Below are 17,682 nucleotides of genomic sequence, written 5' to 3' on the forward strand. Positions count from 1 at the left end.
AAAGAGCTTGATAAATTTTTGCAGGTCAGGTCCATAAATGGCTATTAGCCAGGGATAAAGTATGGTGCCCCAGCCTTCATAACAAGGGCAGGAGATGGATGGCAGGAGATAAATCACTTGATCATTGTCTTCTGTTCTCCTTCTCTGGGGCACCTGGCATTGGCCACCGTCGGCAGATGGGATGCTGGGCTTGATGGACCTTTGGTCTGACCCAGTATGGCCATTCTTATGTTCTTATGTTCTTATGTTCTCATTGCTCTGGCCTCACCCTGCCTTCATTCCAAAGCAGAACAAGGGAACGATCAAAGATCTAGTTTGTTTCCCAGGCAAAGTGAAATTCCTTCTCATTCAAGAGTGAGCTCTCTTAAGCCCTTTAAAGAGATCCTGGCGTGCAACTGGCAAAGCCACAGTTTGCTAGCTCCCCAATCTGGACCTCACACACCTGCAGAGGTGCAGCTTCTTTGGGAGGAATTAACTTTGACTTATTCCCATTCAGAGTCCATGATTAGCCAGTCACTGCTCTCCCCTCTGGATCTGTTTATCTGCAGACGAGGGGACAGCCAGATTCTCTCAGATATCACTGACTCTCATTAGATTTTATGACGAAGGGGTTTTCAAAGTCTATGGGGTCCTTTCAAAAGGCCCCCCTCTACACCGGCGGTATGCACTACAAAAGCGGCACTTTCGAATTACAAATGGATGCCATTACACTAATGAGGTGCTGCATATTCATGTCAGTGCCTCATTTGCATCTTCCAAACTCCCTCATTAACTTGCCCCTTTCGAAAGGGAGGGGCCAGTGTAGATGGAAGTAAGTAAAGTTAAGATTTGCACAGACTGACAAGCCAGGTCTCTAAATGAGGCCTTGGAATCTGCAAACACCATCTACTTTGCAAAGGCTGTCAGTCAGAGTCCTGTTTAAACTCCACCATCTCCTTGTTATGAAGGGCTTGATAACTTGGGACTTGCCCTCAGTCCTTCTGCTTACTGACTCACAGAACAGTCTGTCTTCCTGCAGAGCGCTCCAGCAGCTGGGCTATGTTGTACGCTGTCTCTGTCTTACTCAGTATTAGATAATACAGTTCGGAGAGCCTTCTGTCTCAAATCACTGAACCGCAAACACACATTTCTGTTGTTCTAGCAAAGAGGCCAGCACTGACATTCTGGCTCTGAAACACACAGTCAGAGACATTTTGGCTGGCAGTGTGGTTATTTTGATGCGGTTTTGTTTTACATGTGGCTTAGATGAAAGACAATTAAGACTTGACATCTAATTGGTATGGGATGCATTTTAAAGAGCATTAATGGACTTTCTCAACAAGAACTGCACATTTTGCTTTTGCAAGGTAACTTAACTCTGATAGAAGAAAGAGAAGCTACTCGCTTTGTGCAGTAATGATGGTTCTTCAAGATGTGTGTCCCCATGGTTGCTCCATGGCAAGTGCTGGGCTCACCCAGCACCATAGAATGGAGAGTTTTCTTAGCAGCACTCTGTGGGGCTGTGCATGTGCAATCCCAGCACATACTGTTCATGCTACTAGGGACAGCACACGCAGTCCTGCTCTTTCCTCAGTTACTTCACTGATGTCCCAAGTGTGTTATGGCACCAAGCAGAGGCGAGGTGGGCGGGGTGTGGAGCACCCACAGGGACACATATCTCAAAGAACCATTGTTACTGCACAAAGTAAGTAACTGCTCTTTCTTCTTTGGGTGATGCCCCCGTGGTTGGTCCATGGTAGGTGACTGTAGGGCAGTACGCCCTTGGTTAGATGGCGGGGTTTGGTTCGGCGCATCTACTGTGGACAGTACTGCTTTAGCTACTGCCAAGTCTTTGTCTGCATGCGATTGTATTGTGTAGTGTGCCAAGAAGGTGCAGTTAGAGGACCACATGGCTGCACAACATATGCCCTGTAATGGCACTCCCTTTAGGAAGTCTGTGGATGTCACTACTGATTTTGTGGAATGTGCCCTCATATATGCTGGCAGTGATTTCTTTAGAATACAATACCATTGCACTGTGCATGTAGAAATGAGTCTCAATATACACTGAGATGACAGGGGCAAGCCCTTTGATCTTTCCGCAAAGGATAAAAATAATCATTGCGATTTTCTAAAGGACCATGTCCTGTCTATGTAGAAAGATATGGCTCTCCCGACATCCAAAATGTGCAGTTGGCCGTCACACAGGAAGCGTGCAGGTTAGGGAAGAAGGCAGGTAGCATTATAGGTTTGTTGAAATGGAATTGAGAGTACGCTTTCGGCAGAAAGACAAGAGGGGGTCGTAATACCACTTTCTGTTTGTGGAAGGGTGATAATGGTGGAGAGTCAGTCAAAGCAGCTCTCTCACTCACCCTTCAAGCTGATGTTATCGCCACTAGAAACAAGGTTTTCATTGTTTATATATCTAGGGAACGTGTCACCATTGACTCAAATGGTGGACCCACCAATGTATGAAGGACAAGTTTCAAGTCCCAGGCCAAAGATACAGGATTACAAGGAGGCATAATGTTTTGTAAGACTTTGCAAAACCTTTTTACAATTGGGTGAGTGAACACAGAGAAGCCTTCTACAGAGGAATGCAAGGCTGTGATCGCTGAAAGGCAGATTCAGAGTGAAGACAGTGATAGGTGAGTATCTTTTAGGTAAAGAATATAGTCAAGAATTAAATGCAGGGGAGCTTTTGTGGGTTGAATGCCCCTTTTGGAACACTAGGACAAGAAGCAATTCCACTTGGAAAGGCTAGTATTGTGTGTTGTTTCTCATCTGCTCTGTAAGAGCACATCTCTCTTTTGCTAAGTGTAGAAGTGTGCATGCTTTAGGATCCACAGAGAAACTAGGCTGTCAGATGGAGGGTATGTAGCCTGGGGTGAAGCCTGGAACTGTTGTTCTGGGAGAGCAGGTCTGGGGTGCTGGGAATCAGGTAAGGAAGATGACAAGATAGGTGAGAGTAAAGGAAACCAGATCTGTCTGGGACACACTGGAACAATAAGAATAATTTGTGCTGGATTTTCCTGAGGGCTCTGGCGATCAGAGGAATGGGTGGAAAGGCCTACAGGAGCTCAGTATTCCAGGAGAGGAGAAAGGCTTCCCTAGAGAATTGTGCCCCTTGTCTGCTCTTGAGCAGTACCAGCTGCATTTGGAGTTCTCCAGCGTTGCAAAGAGATCTACAGCTGGACGGTCCCACATCTGGAAAAGGTGTTGTGTATCTTCATGGTGGAGCTCCCATTCATGGTCCAGGGAGAACCGGCAACTTAGAGTCTGCAAGTGTGTTGCTCATGCCTGGCAGATATGATGCAAAGAGGATGTTATTGTGACCAATATGCCAGTTCCATAGTTTTATGGCCTCTCCTCGAAGGGACTGTGACTGGGCCCCTCCCTGACAACTGATATAGAACATCGTTGTGGTATTGTCTGTGAGGATCTGGACAGTCTTGTTTTGAATGTGTGGTAGGAACATAGGAACATAAGAATGGCCATACTGGGTCAGACCAAAGGTCCATCCAGCCCAGTATCCCATCTGCCGACAGTGGTCAATGCCAGGTGCCCCAGAGAAGGAGAACAGAAGACAATGATCAAGTGATTTATCTCCTGCCATCCATCTCCTGCCCTTGTACTAAAGGCTAGGGCACCCTACTTTACCCCTGGCTAATAGCCATTTATGGACCTAACCTGCAAAAATTTATTGAGCTCTTTTTTAAACCCTAATCGAGTCCTGGCCTTCACAGCCTCCTCCGGCAAGGAGTTCCACAGGTTGACTGTGTGCTGTGTGAAGAAAAATTTCCTTTTATTAGTTTTGAACCTACTACCCATCAATTTCATTTGGTGTCCCCTAGTTCTTGTATTATGGGAAAAGGTAAATAATTTTTCTATGTTCACTTTCTCCACACCATTCATGATTTTATAAACCTCTATCATATCGCCCCTCAATCGCCTCTTTTCCAGACTGAAAAGTCCCAGTCTCTCTAGCCTCTCCCCATATGGGACCCGTTCCAAACCCCTAATCATCTTAGTCGCCCTTTTCTGAACCTTTTCTAATGCCAATATATCTTTTTTGAGGTGAGGAGACCACATCTGCACACAGTACTCAAGATGTGGGCGTACCATAGTTTTATAGAGGGGAAGTATGATATCTTTTGTCTTATTATCTATCCCTTTTTTAATAATTCCTAACATCCTATTTGCTTTACTAACTGCCACTGCACACTGCATGGATGTCTTCAGAGAACTATCCCCTATAACTCCAAGATCCCTTTCCTGATCTGTCGTAGCTAAATTTGACCCCATCATGTTGTACGTGTAATTTGGGTTATTTTTTCCAATATGCATTACCTTACACTTACCCACATTAAATTTCATTTGCCATTTTGCTGCCCAATCACTCAGTTTGCTTGCAAGCATGGAAAACAAAGTGTAACTTGAAAAGGTGGAGGTGCAGTCTCTGTTCATCCTGGGTCCATTGACATTGGACATGATGTTGTTGGGAATATGCACCCCATCCAAGAAACGAAGCGTTCGTAGTATTTGCTAGGCTGGTCGGACATGATGAAATAGGACCCATACTAGAGTGTTGTGTTCTTGGGTCCACCAGCATAAGGACTCAGTTACCTTTTGAAGTACCAAGACCCACGTGTGTATTTGACATCTGGCGGGGGTACATACTGATGCCAGCCAATGCTGAAGGCAGCGAAAACGTAGCTGAGCATTGGAGATGTGGAAGTAGTGGCCACCATGTGGCCGAGGAGGTGAACACATGTAAGAATGGCAGCCACAGGCTGATGGTAAGTTGTGATATAAAGGCCCTTTCAGCTTCATGGCACTGCATAGGGAGATAAGCTCGAGCGGTGGTGGAGTTGAGCTGACCTCCTGTGAAGTCGATGCATGTGGTAGGTTCCAGTGTTGATTTGGCAATGTTTATAAGGACTCCAAAAGAAGCTGTCTCATGGATTGGACCATGGCTCTTGTAATGTCCTGTGATGGTCCTTGAAGGAGAGAATCATTAAGATACGAGAATATGGTGATGCCTTCCCATCTGAGATGCACAGCTGCTGGTGCAAAAACTTTGGTGAATACCCTGGGGGCTGTTGAAAGCCTGATGGACAGGACTCTGTATTTATAGTTTTGTGACCCAAGGGTGAAGCACAAGGAACCTCTGTGAGCAGGGTAAATGGTGACATGGAAATAAGCATCTTGAAGGTCAAGGGCTGCAAATCAGTTCCCCTTGTCCAGTTGAGGAATTACAGAAGACAGCATGGTCATCTTGAATCGCTGTGTTTGTATTTGTTCAACCACCATAGGTCTAGGATGGGTCTCCAAACCCGTGTTCTCTTTTCTGTTAGGAAGTAGTTTGTGTAAAATCCTTTTGCCTAATGCTGTTTTGGAACTTCTTCTATGGCTCCAATTTGTAAAGGTGTAGCACTTCGAGCCATAGTAAGTTCTTGTAGGAAGGGTTCCTGAAGAGGGACAAGTAAGGCGGGGGATGTTGGGGAGATGTAGAGTAGAGGGACAGTGTATCCTTGCGCGATTGATGTCTAACACCCATCTGTCCTTGGTTATTAGCATCCACTGGTGGTAAGAGGGATACGTGGTGATGGAATATTCGGTAGCAGTGCACTGGAGAGTGTGGGAGGTTCAAAAAGCCCTCAACCAAAACTTCAAACCTGCTGTTTTGAGGCCAGTGGAGGAGCTGAGAAGTTAGTCAGGGCTTTGAGCTTCTGATTTTCTAGTTCAGTTGTATTTTATTGATAAGATTTGTAGGATTGCCTTGCAAATGGTCATTGCATCTATGGTATGGGGGGTGGGATTTTCTTTTACGGAATGGGGGAGTGTACATCCCCAAAGTAATTATTGTGTCTTTGCTGGAGTGTAAAATGTCATCTGTGTTTGCTGCAAATAGCTTGACTTTATCACATGGTAAGTCCTCCACCTTTGCCTGGAGTTCTTTTGGAATACCTGCTGCCTGAAGCCATGAAGACCTTTTCAGAGTAATGGCTGTGGCGCTGGCTGCTGTATTAGCTAAGTCTAGTACCATCTGCAATGCTGTTTTAGCTGTAATGTGGCCTTCCTGAACTATAGATATCAGGGTGGGTCTCTTGTCTTCAGAGAGATGACAGATTAATTGAGAGAGTTTAGAATAACTGTCAAAGTCATGATTGGCTAACAATGCCAAATAATTAGCTACGCATGGTTGGCATGTAGAGGACAAATAGATCCTTCTACCAAATAGCTCCAGGTGCTTATGCTCCTTGTCAGCAAGTCTGTATCTTAACAAAACAAAAAAGCAGTCATGTAGCACATTTAAGACTAACCAAATAATTTATTAGGTGATGAACTTTTGTGGGGCAGACCCACTTATTCAGATCTGGTCTGTATCAGCAAGGGTATTTTTGTACATTGATGATTTTGCTCTGTGGTTGGCAGCATCTATTACCAGAGAGTTTGGTTGTGGGTTCAAGAACAAAAAGGCCATGCTCTTCATCGGGACAAAATATTTTCTCTCAGCCGACTGTTGGTGGGTTCGGCTGTGACTGTGGCAGGTTTTGCGAGACCTCATGTGCTGCCTCTGCTATGACCTCATCAAGCAGTAGAACAACTCTGGTACTGTAGGTGGTTGACAATTTTTTAGAAGCTTGTGTTGCTTCTCAGGTATTTCTGTTAAAATCATCTCCTGGCTGATTGCCACTCTCTTAAACAGATCCTGGAATTTTTTCAGGTCATCAGGAGAGGACTGGGAGAGAATGCTTCTGCATGGGACAAGGCAGACTGAGCTGGTGCCAAGTCAGGGGGTAGGGGTGACTCAAGATCATCCGTCGGGTAGGTATCATGCAATTCTATATCTTTCCCATTGTGTGAAGAAATCAACAATATAAGAGATGGCAGGTGCTGTGGCACTGCAGACGGTGCTCTTGAGTGATCCCTAATAGGACAGCTGTAGCAACAGAGTGATCGGTGTGATCAAGGTCTGGAGTAGAAAGGCTTGTGTGGATGCTGATGATCTGAATAATGATACGCTGCATGGGTTCCCCTCAGGGATGAATGTTGAGACTAACAGGTGTGTCTGCAGTCAAAATATCTATTATTCCTAGAAGAACATGGTGATATGAGGATTCTGGAAAGTGATCACCCCTTCTACGTAAGCAGTCTCTGTAATCTGTGGAATAATAGGAGTGAGGTGAGTGATGCTACACTGGTGTCTTGTAATAGTGATGGTAGCCACTGATAGCATCCCTGTGGTGGTAGGGTGGACTGGGATAGTGCCTGTGTGGTGACTTAGTTAAATAACAAGAGTTGTGGTTCCTTGAGGGAACTATGTTTCTGTTAGCCCTGCCTTTTTGCATTGCTGAAGATAAAAGCTGGTGCTGCTCTGGGGTTTGATGTTGTTCTCCCACTGCTGGGAGACAGCGTGGCACCTCATGGTCCTCTGGCACTATTAAGGCTGTGTATCAGTCAGTATGGCAGCCACCATTTGGTCTGCTGGTGCTAATGATGGCTGCGCCACTGTTTCAGGCAATGCCAGCGTCACAGGTGCCAATGATGCTTTCGCTGAGGTTCAGCTTTTAGTTTTAGAAACAGAGACAGGCTTGGGCTTTTGTATGCCCAAAGCGCCCAGTCCATCTCCTGTGCTCACTCTGGGCAGGGAGCACAAAGGGGAAGGCTTGCTCTTTGCCCGGGTCCCCAGTGAAGAAGGGGAAGCATCCCTGACAGAAGAGACACTTCCCGGTGTAGAAATTGAATCCGGCAGCGGCTTAAGAGCCTTATTAAAGAGCAGCATTTTTAGTCTCAGCTCCCTGTCCTTTTTGGCTCTCTTGGTGAGGCTCTTACAATGCATTTTAGAGGAATAAGAGCCTCTCTGAGGCAGGAAATACATTCAGAGTGCCCGTCTGAGGCAGGTATAGGATTGCAGCACTTTGAACATTTTTTAAAACCGAGTGTTAGGGACATTTTTATGTTATTTTTCTACTTTAGTTTTGTCTTGTTTCTTCTTGTCTCTTCCTGTTCTCTTCGTTTTTTTATTAAATGGGTCACATCAGCAAACTAGGTACAAGGAATGCGAAACTGATGAGCAAGAAGGAAGTTCCCTCTTTCTTTCTTTCTTTCTTTTAACTCAAGCGTGTATTTTATAAACAAAGAACTAATAACTGTAGGTTATGCACTCTATATCTACCCGTCTGAGGGGAGAGGAGAGAGCCAAGCTCCGTCTGCAGATGAGAGTGGCTATGAAGAAACTGAGGAGAGAGAGGGGCTGCACACACTATCCCTAGTGGCATGAACAGCATTCAGTGGGACTGCACATGCACAGCTCCACTGAGTGCTATTAAGAAAAGTCTCCGTCCTGTGGTGCTAGGCGAGCCCAACACCTATCTTGGAGCACTCATGGGGACAGCACTCGAAGAACAGAAGGGCACAGCTAAAGCACAGCTGATATGTGAAAGCCTACATTTCGAACCTAAGAAGGCTATTTCAAAATCAAGTATAGAGTGGCTGAGTCAGCACGACTGATAAAGTTGCATTTAGGCTTAAATCCAATTAAAGAAAAACATTCCTGCTGCACTGAAATCCCTCACTATTCAACAGAAGAATTTCTGGTATCGTGATGAAAGTATTGCTAAATATAAAGTGGCTGTCAGATTAACAGTACAGTATTGAGAAGAACTTTCTAATCCAAACTTGCCTCACTGAGTTTGAAGCTAGCAAAATGGTAAGAGTATTAAGAACATGAAGGAATTTTTATGAGGCCTACAAAAGAGAACGTGAATGTGCATGCACATGGCAATGGTGCATGGGGTCTCTCAGGGTCAAGGCTAAGCAGCCACAGTGAGAATTTTTGCATGCAGAAAAGGAATGAAAGTAATTTAAATTTCTTATGGGTGCTCTCACACTGAACCTCCTCCCAGGGGTGCTTCAGGACAGGAGGCTAAGGGTGTGATATGAGAGTACCCGTAAGAAATTTAAGTTGGGCAGGGGGCGCCTCAAGGCAAGTGGTTGGGGAGGGGCGAAGTGTGTGGGGCTCAGGGCAGGGATGTAGGAGCATGTACAGGAGCCAGGGCATGGGGGCTGGGAACGTGGGGGGGGGGGCTCGGGGCAGAGAGTTAGTGTATAGGGGAGTGCAAGAGTCAGGGTTGGATATGGGGAAGGCTCAGGGCAGGGGGATGGGGGTGCTGGAGGATTAGGACACAGGGTTGAGAGGGATGCAGGGAGGGTGGCGGGGGCTGAACTCCCCCAAGATTTACATCAGGATGCTCCTTTCTATGCCCCTTCCTGTTCCTGTCAGGGACTGAGAGCAAAGTACACAGCTCACCTACCCCCAGCCTCCCCAGCCAGAGGGAGAGAGAGGAGTGCAGCAAACTGTGCATTCTTCCCTAACTCCCTGACAGGAAGGGGAAGAGCAAAGCAGCATTCCCATACAAACTGGGGGGAGAGGGGAGCTTCAGGTTTCCTGCTCTCCTTATAGGGCCCCAGGGTGGGAGCTCAGGGCTGGGGCAGGCCCAGACAGGTGAGCAAGAATAGCCAGCCCCTGTCACTTGTCTGCTGCTTAACAAAATAGCCTGCAGAAAGCCCTGGGAGCATGCCGCATCCTGGTGCAGCCAAGCACACCAGCCTACCACCTCTTTCTTGCCAGAGCAGAGCAACAGGAACAGCAGCTTATTTTCACCTCTGTTGCAGAGAAGTTTTGAACCTGTCTCTCTGTAGCATTTCTGTACCAAGAGGGTTATTTCATGGGTCTGACAAACAGACCATCAGAATGTAGATAAGGCACAGGCAAGTAAGAAGAAATGCCATTTAGTTTCAGACTTGAGATCACCTCCCCATGCTTAAAGGGGACTCTCTCTGCTGCCCCATTGCATGTGTCACACAGGATGAGACGGGAGAGAACAACCCAGAAAACACAAGGCTCTCAACAGCTGTGCAGGGAATCACAATGCTAAGGAAACCAATTTAAGCTTCTGCTTCCCCACTATATTTCCAGGCACAGAAACTGAACATGAAAGAAGATATATAGGAGAGCGTCCCAGAAATAAGTAAGCAGTTTGCAGAGGAGAACAGCAGCAGTTCCTCATACTGAAGATTTAATCCCCTATGTACAAACACATGTGAGAAAGTGTCCTCTGTATGGTACAGAGACCATCTCAGTGCAATCTCAGTGTTCAGTCCTTGAGGGAAGAACTCCCATGTGCCTGTGACTTTTGACTGAAAGCCTTCCGTAAAGCATGCCCTTTTCTTCCAGCCAGTTCTCCCCACTGGCTGTAAGTAGCTCATTACTCAAACATTCTGGACTAACCCCCCTAAGCAGCTTTCCAGCACTATCCTGGAGAAGCCCCAGGAGGCTGTGGCCCAAGAGCTGCGTTCTTTAGTACTGGATTCTGTTTAGCTTAGGGTTCCTGAAGGCAAACCAGAGGAACAGCGCCCACTGCACCATAGCTGGCTTCTTCAGATAAGGTTATGGCAGAGTGGATGCAGTAATGTAAAACTCAGATAGACTGAGACCTATAAATGGAATTACCCCTTCCCATCTCCCACAGACTGTCTCTTGGTTCTTTTCTTTCCACTCCCTTGTACCCTGTGCTCTGGGAAAGTACTCACACTACCAGGGTATGTAAGGGAGACCTTCTCCCATGATCAAATTAACTAAGTGATACACACCTCAGAAAGGCTACACCAGGCAAACTGGGCCATTGACAGCAACTTGCCCTTAATCCTGTGCCTGTAAAACTAAGAGAGATTTCCCCACACGCATTCCTAGCTGGGTGGTTATTTAGAAAATGGGCTCTCCTGGGCTATGCTCCTCTTGACAACTGACTCTGGCCTAGAAGCCTGAGTGCTCAGCTGCTTAATGTTCAAAAGTGACAGGAATCCAAAGACCTCCCCCAGGTAACCTGGAGAAAGTCAGTAATGAGTGGCCCTCCAACTGCCAACAGAGCCTCAGGAATATCCTCCCCTTGCTTATGGACATCAGAGCCCACAGCCTCACCCTTGTCAGTGCCACTGAAACACTTCTGCCTCCATAGCTGGCAGAGCCCAGGATGCTTTCCCTGAACTCCAACATAGACCTGCCTAGCAGAACCCTGGCTGTGTGCCCCACACTCGGGTACAGCTGAGCCCAGAACTTGACTCTCTTGCCCTGTTCTCATGTCCACACAGAGAAGTCTCTCAGCATGTGTGACAGATATGGGGAACGTAAATAGCTTTTTGCTAAATGTGTTTGCACTTATATTTCGCTAAATCCCTTATGCCAACATCTGTTACGCAAGGGTATGTCAGACTCAAAGCATCATCCTACCTAGCCCTCCTGGCCATCAGATCCCCTATCCGACTAACCAAAATGTTACTGACATTCAGTGCTGGCTTCTCATAGGCAAATGCCCCAGAGGTGTTCTTGGACTGTAAACCCATCTAGCCTCACCCATTTGCCATAATTTGAAGAAAGAGAAAAGAAACTCAGCACACTAATTAAAAACCTGGGGCTGTTGTGTTTTCTCCAGTTCACCTTATCTTCTTCATTCAGCTCTGGAAGACTCAGCTATTAAAGGAAATTAAGTAATTCATCAAGCCCATTTCAATTACCTGCTGCAGATAACATCAGAGTACAATTAGCATCTGCAAATGAACCAAGTGCCAACTGCCAGGCAGAACCAGAAGCTAATTTATGGTGTGGGACTGCCTGCTGGAATTGCACTTCTGGTGGCTACCTCATCCCAACAGCATCTATCTGCCACTCCCACCCACAGCCACACCTGGTCTGCAGCAGGGAATTACAGGCAGGATCTCTTCACCTAGGGCAGGAAAGGTCAACAAGTAGGAGGTCACAGCAAAAGTATCTGTGATCTCTGGATTCCCACCTGAGGACCAGGGAAAGAGAAATGAAATAGAAGGGCATTCTCTCTAAATATTCCTTTTAGAGGTACTTGTAAGACCCTAGAATCTGCTCCCCAGAGGGACAGTCATTGCGCAAAATCTGCTGGGTTCTGCCCTAGCTTTGAAACCAGGTTGGCCAGGATTTGGGTTAGTGAGAAAGACATGAGGCATTGCATTCAGTAAAATTAATGAGCAGAGCCACCCTTTGGTCCATGAAACATCCCCACCCTCACACCTAATGTCCTGCCTGGATCCCAAACCCAAGACAAGATGGAAGACCAAGATGCTGTCATCCCATCTGGCCAAATCATGCTGCTGTACCTGCTTTGCTCATAAAACCTTCTTGTGACTCAGATTTGCTGCCCCTCCTCCATGCCTTTTTACCACTCCACTCCCTGCTCTGTAGTCAGCTGATGCTTTTCACTTTGTCAGCCGGACACATTAAAGGGCTGACCCAGGGGCACACCTCTCTGGCACTCTGACCTGCACACGGCCCACTCACTGCTGGGATGAAGGCAGGGTTGTTGGAACAATTTTTACAGTGCGGGGTAGAGAGCCACTGAACCAATGGAACAATTTTTACAGTGCGGGGTAGAGAGCCACTGAACCAAATTGTAAATGCTGTATCTAATGCAATCCACTGCAAGCCAGGGAGCACCCACAGTTCCAGCACCTAGGGCCAAAGGAACAGAGATAAGCAGCTGGCCTGGCGCAAGCAGGGATCTGAAAAGGTGACACTGAGCTAAGTTCCCTGAAGAAGACCATGTGGCTAGGGGCTGTTATACTATTCTCTGCATAGCCTGAAGGGCACTTACCTAGATTGGAAGAGGCTCTGCCCTCAGCAGCTCGATCCTGCAGACTCTCAGCAATGCCCAGCTGTTCTTCATGGTACTGCTTGGCCCTCTCCAAGTCTTGCATGCACCTGGCAGCATGGCCCAGGCCAGCATAGGCCCGCATTTCAATGGCCTTCTCGGCTAGCTCCTGGGCCAACTCCAGCACGTAATTGTGGTAGGACATTGCCTTGTCGAAGTTCCTGCGGTAGTGGTAGGCGCTGCCCAGATTGCTATAGGCTCGTGCCTCCTCCCGCTTGTTGCCCAGCTCCTTGGCAATCTTCAGGTGCTGCTCGTGGCACTGCACGGCGTTCTCAAAGTCCCCCATTGCAATGTACACTGCCCCCATGTTACCCAGCTCACGGGCTTCCGAGAGTTCATCTTTGGACTGCTTTGCAAGGAGCACACACTGCTTGTGACTTGCCAGTGCATTGGGGTAATCACCAATGGCAGTATACACATGGCCCAGGCTGCTCAGAGCTGATGACGCCGCCTGTGAGACAAAAGAAAGAGGGTGAGGGTGAGTTCCTGTGGAAACAGAGTCAGGTTAAAGGGACACGTGACATTCACCGATTAACCGCTAACGAACTCTTCCAGGGAGACTCCTGCTCTATTTCCTGAGGGTCCAGGGGAACCTGGGCTATCTACACTTGCAACACGACACACAGGAGAAAAATCCTGAGCTTGCAAAGTGGGGGACAGCATGAATCAAGGACTGTAAAAAGACTAGGAATGGCTGGCCATCTACAAAAGCAATTTGTCCTCTTGGTGATCACACCTCCACATCAGCTGCTGGAGGTGAGCCACATTCTGCCTGCCTGCCTGAACTCATCAGCTCTGGCCTTCCTCTTGTTTGATACTCCCTTTTTTTCACAAGCCTGCATATTGAGACCTGCCTCTGGAATCTCCATTACATGTATTGGACGAAGTGTGTCTTTGCCCACAAAAGCTTATGCTCCAAAAAATCTGTTAGTCTATAAAGTGCCACAGGACTTCTCCTTGTTTCTACAAACACAGGTTAACACAGCTTCCCCTCTGGTGCTCATTTCTTTAGAGAAGTGTGGGAACTGCCCCTGACCCCAGACTCCAGGCACAGTGATGGCATACAGACAGTGATTAGACTGTCCCCCCATCCCTCCCACCAGTAGAGGGTGTTAGAACCTGCCAAGGTTACCAGTGGTTAGTAAATACAGAAGCTGGACCATAAAAAAAGAGCTAAAATTGGACCCATTGTGACATCCGTAAGACTATCTAGATATGAGTTAAAAACCACTGAACTTTGCAGGGGAGCTGAGCCCTCCCCCTTGGTGAGTTCAAAACCATGGGAAAGCTACAGGGAGTCTGTAATCCCAGGGCAGAGGCAGAGACAGAGATGCTTCTGGTGGGGGCTCCTCTGCTTCTGGCTGCTCATCTTGCCTTTTGCCTGGAACTCTTCTTTGGCGTCACTAGCAGTAGCACAGCAGCAGCTTTTGGTTGGCGTGCAGCACACACACCTGTCATGCTCCCAGCAGCTGCAGGGGTGGGAGTGAGGTGAGGGACAGAGCACAGCAAGCTGGGCATAACTGCCTCCCTCAGGCTCCTGCTGGCAAGTCACAGCACAGCAGTCACTTAAACAGAAGAAATAAACTGTCCATGACTGTGCTGGAAGGATTACTGATTACCAGAAGTGGACCTGGAACAATTCCTGAAGCACTGGTTGATGGTGGCTGCTGCAAAGTATGATCACAAACTGGAAAACTTGGAGGTTGCTAATAAGTAGGTTAAACTCTCATAGCATAGCTGCTGTGGTGTAAAACACTGAATGTTGTTCACTTCTGTTCCTTTGAGATATCTTTACATTGTGTCAGAATGTGCCTGTAAAAAAGTTTAGTTGTCCATCATTCTTTCCTATACCGGCCATAAATCATGTTCAGCAGTTGGCAACCTTTGAACGTGCCTTCTTCGGGGAGAAGAAAGCATCTCCCCCCAGCAGATACAGGCCTTTGCAAAAGCAGTTCCTTCTCAGCCTGGGTGCTGTTTGTCCTTGATCTGCTGATAGCTGTCTCCAGCTAGGGCACCCTACCTCCAGCCTGTACACATCCAACAGATGACAGGGTTCACTTTCAATTTGTTTCAGAGCAGGCTCCTAAACAGTTCCTGGACATCCAGCCCAGCCGTCAACCAGCAGATCAGGTTTCCTCTCTAGCAGAAAAACTGGTTCAAATCCTCTCACTGAGAGCTACACTAGACTGTGACTAGTAGCTACAGTTTCACCACAGCAAGCAACTGGGCTTTCAACAGCTGAGGCCAGAGGAGCCTTTCTAATGATTATTTTTATTAAAATTATATCACAGGAGGAAGAGTAGAATCATAGAATCCCAGGGCTGGAAGGGACCTCAGGAGGTCATCTAGTCCAGCCCACTGCCTGAAGCAGGATCAACCCCAATTAAATAGTCCCAGCCAGGGCTTTGTCAATCTTGGACTTAAAAACCTCTAGGGATGGTGGCAAGTAGCAAAGGGGTAGCCAAGTTAGCCTGTATCTTCACAATTTCTGTAGGTTTTTCACCTTCAGTCCTTTTGGTATGGTGAAATCAACATACTACACAGATTATGGTGAGAGACTGTGATATACACTCTCTAAGAAATTGAGGAACCACCCGATCAGCGTCCTGTACAGCAAAGAGGAAAACATGAAAAAAGAGCTTTCAAATCTGGAGACTCTCATAAAAAAACAACCTTGCACACAAGCCTCTATGTGGCTAAACTTTACGAAAACAAGACAGGAGATTTACAATGCACACTTCTCTCTACAGAGGAAAAAGGACTGTAAACTGTCTAAACTCTCACTTGCCACATGGGTCCACAATAGTTAACTCTTTACAAACCTAGCAACATTACCAATCTATTCAACTATCTCAGGGACTCTCTTTTTGCTCCACCACTTGATACAGTTTTGTGGGGATTCGGAAGCCTACTTTTGCCATCTCTGACTCAAGGAATACTTCCAACACGACACTCAACAGCGCACTGACCCACAAATACCCTCCCACCTACAGTACAAGAAAAAGAATTCTCACAGACTCCCCCAACGGTCAAAATGACAGACTGGACCTATACACAGAGTGCTTCCACTGACATGCACAGGCAGAAGTTGTGGAAAAGCGGCATCACTTGCCCCATAACCTCAGCTATGCAGAACGCAAAGGAGGAGCTGCTGTCATCATGAACAGGACAGATTACCAAAAGGAGGCTGCCAGGCAACTCTCCAATATCACACTCTACAAGCCACTGTCCTATGATCCCACTGAAGGGTACACAAAGAAACTACACCATCTGCTCAGGACACTCCCTACAAAAGCACAGGAACAAATCTACACAGACATACCCCCAGCATCTCAACCAGGCTTATTCAATCTACTACTCAAGATCTATAAACCTGGGAATCCCAGATGCCCCATCATCTCAGCCACCGGCACTCTCACTACAGGACTGCCTGGATGTGTGGACTCTCTACTCAGACCCTATGCCACCAGCACTCCTAGCTTTCTTCAAGATACCACCAACTTCCTGAGGAAACTACAGTTCCTTGGTGACTTCCTAAAAACAGCATCCTGGCCACCCTGGATGTACAGGCCGTTCATACCAACATCCCACATGAAGATGGACTTTAAGTTATTAGGAACATTATCTTTGATGAGGCCAGGGCACAAATGGTGGGGGAGCTTTGTTACTTGGTTCTCACCCACAACTATTTCAGATTTCCAGACAATCAATAACTTTGAATCAGTGGCACTGCTGTGGGCACCTGCATGGCCCCACGGTATGCCAACAGTTTTATGACTGACCTGGAACAACGCTTCCTCAGCTATCGTCCCCTAGCGCCACTTCTTTACTTGCGCTACGTTGATGACAATCTTCATCATCTGGACCCATGGGAAGGAGGCTCTTGAACTCCCAACAGTTTCCATCCCACAATCAACCTCAGCCTGGACCAGTCCACACAAGAGATCCACTTCCTGGATACTACTGTGCAAATACGTGATGGACATATAAAAACCACCCTCTCCCGGAATCCCACAGACCGCTCTTCTTACTTACATGCCTCCAGCTTCCATCCCGGGCACACCACAAGATCCATTGTCTACAGCCAATGTACAACCACATTTGCTCCAATCCCTCAGACAGAGACAAACACCTATAAGACCTTTACCAAGCTTTCCTAAAACTATAACATCCACCTAAGAAAGTGAAGAAACAGTTTGACAGAGCAAGACGTATACCCAGAAGCCACCTGCACAAGACAGGTCCAACAAGAAAAATAACAGAACAGCACTGACCATCACCTACAGACCCCAGCTAAAACCTCTCCAGTGGATCATTGGTGATCTACAACCCATCCTGGACAATGATCCCTCACTCTCAGAGAACTTGGGAGGCAGGCCAGTCCTCATCTATAGGCAGCCCCACAACCTGAAACAAATTCCCACCAGCAACCATAGACCACAACACAGTAACTCTAAACCAGGAAACAATCCCTGCAAAACCTTCAGTGATAACACTGCTCACACATCTACACAAGCAACACCATAACAGGACCTAACCACACCATCGGGGCTCATTCACCTGCACATCTACTAATATAGTATATGTCACCATGTGCCAGCAATGCCCCTCTGCTATATACATTGGCCAAACTGGACAGTCTCTATATAAAAGAATAAATGGACACAAAGCAGATATCAGGAATGGTAATGTACAAAAACCTGTAGGAGAACACTTCAATCTCCATGGAGACTCAGTTACAGATTTAAAAGTAGCCATCCTTCAAGACAAAGAAGTCAAAAACAGACCCCAAAGGTAAACTACAGAGCTGCAATTCATTTGCAAAACTGACACCCAACACAGAAGCATAGAATCATAGACTTCTAGGGCTGGAAGGGACCTCAGGAGGTCATCTAGTCCAGCCTCCCACCTAAAGCAAGATCAACCCCAACTAAATCATCCCTTCCAGTACTTCGTCAAG

At 47.0% G+C, this 17,682-nt stretch overlaps 1 protein-coding gene across 2 annotated transcripts in view; it reads right to left on the bottom strand.

The window, feature by feature from the left end:
* Window positions 1-17,682, bottom strand: part of TTC28 (tetratricopeptide repeat domain 28) — a 483,355-nt gene that overhangs the window by 129,660 nt on the left and 336,013 nt on the right. For both annotated transcript variants that reach the window (XM_075012421.1, XM_075012420.1), the window contains one exon: window positions 12,666-13,173. In XM_075012421.1, coding sequence (XP_074868522.1) covers window positions 12,666-13,173 — 508 coding nt within the window. The remainder of the gene's footprint in view (window positions 1-12,665; window positions 13,174-17,682) is intronic.

This window comes from Carettochelys insculpta, chromosome 18, assembly GCF_033958435.1.
Source record: "Carettochelys insculpta isolate YL-2023 chromosome 18, ASM3395843v1, whole genome shotgun sequence".
Classification (NCBI taxonomy): Eukaryota; Metazoa; Chordata; order Testudines; family Carettochelyidae; genus Carettochelys; species Carettochelys insculpta.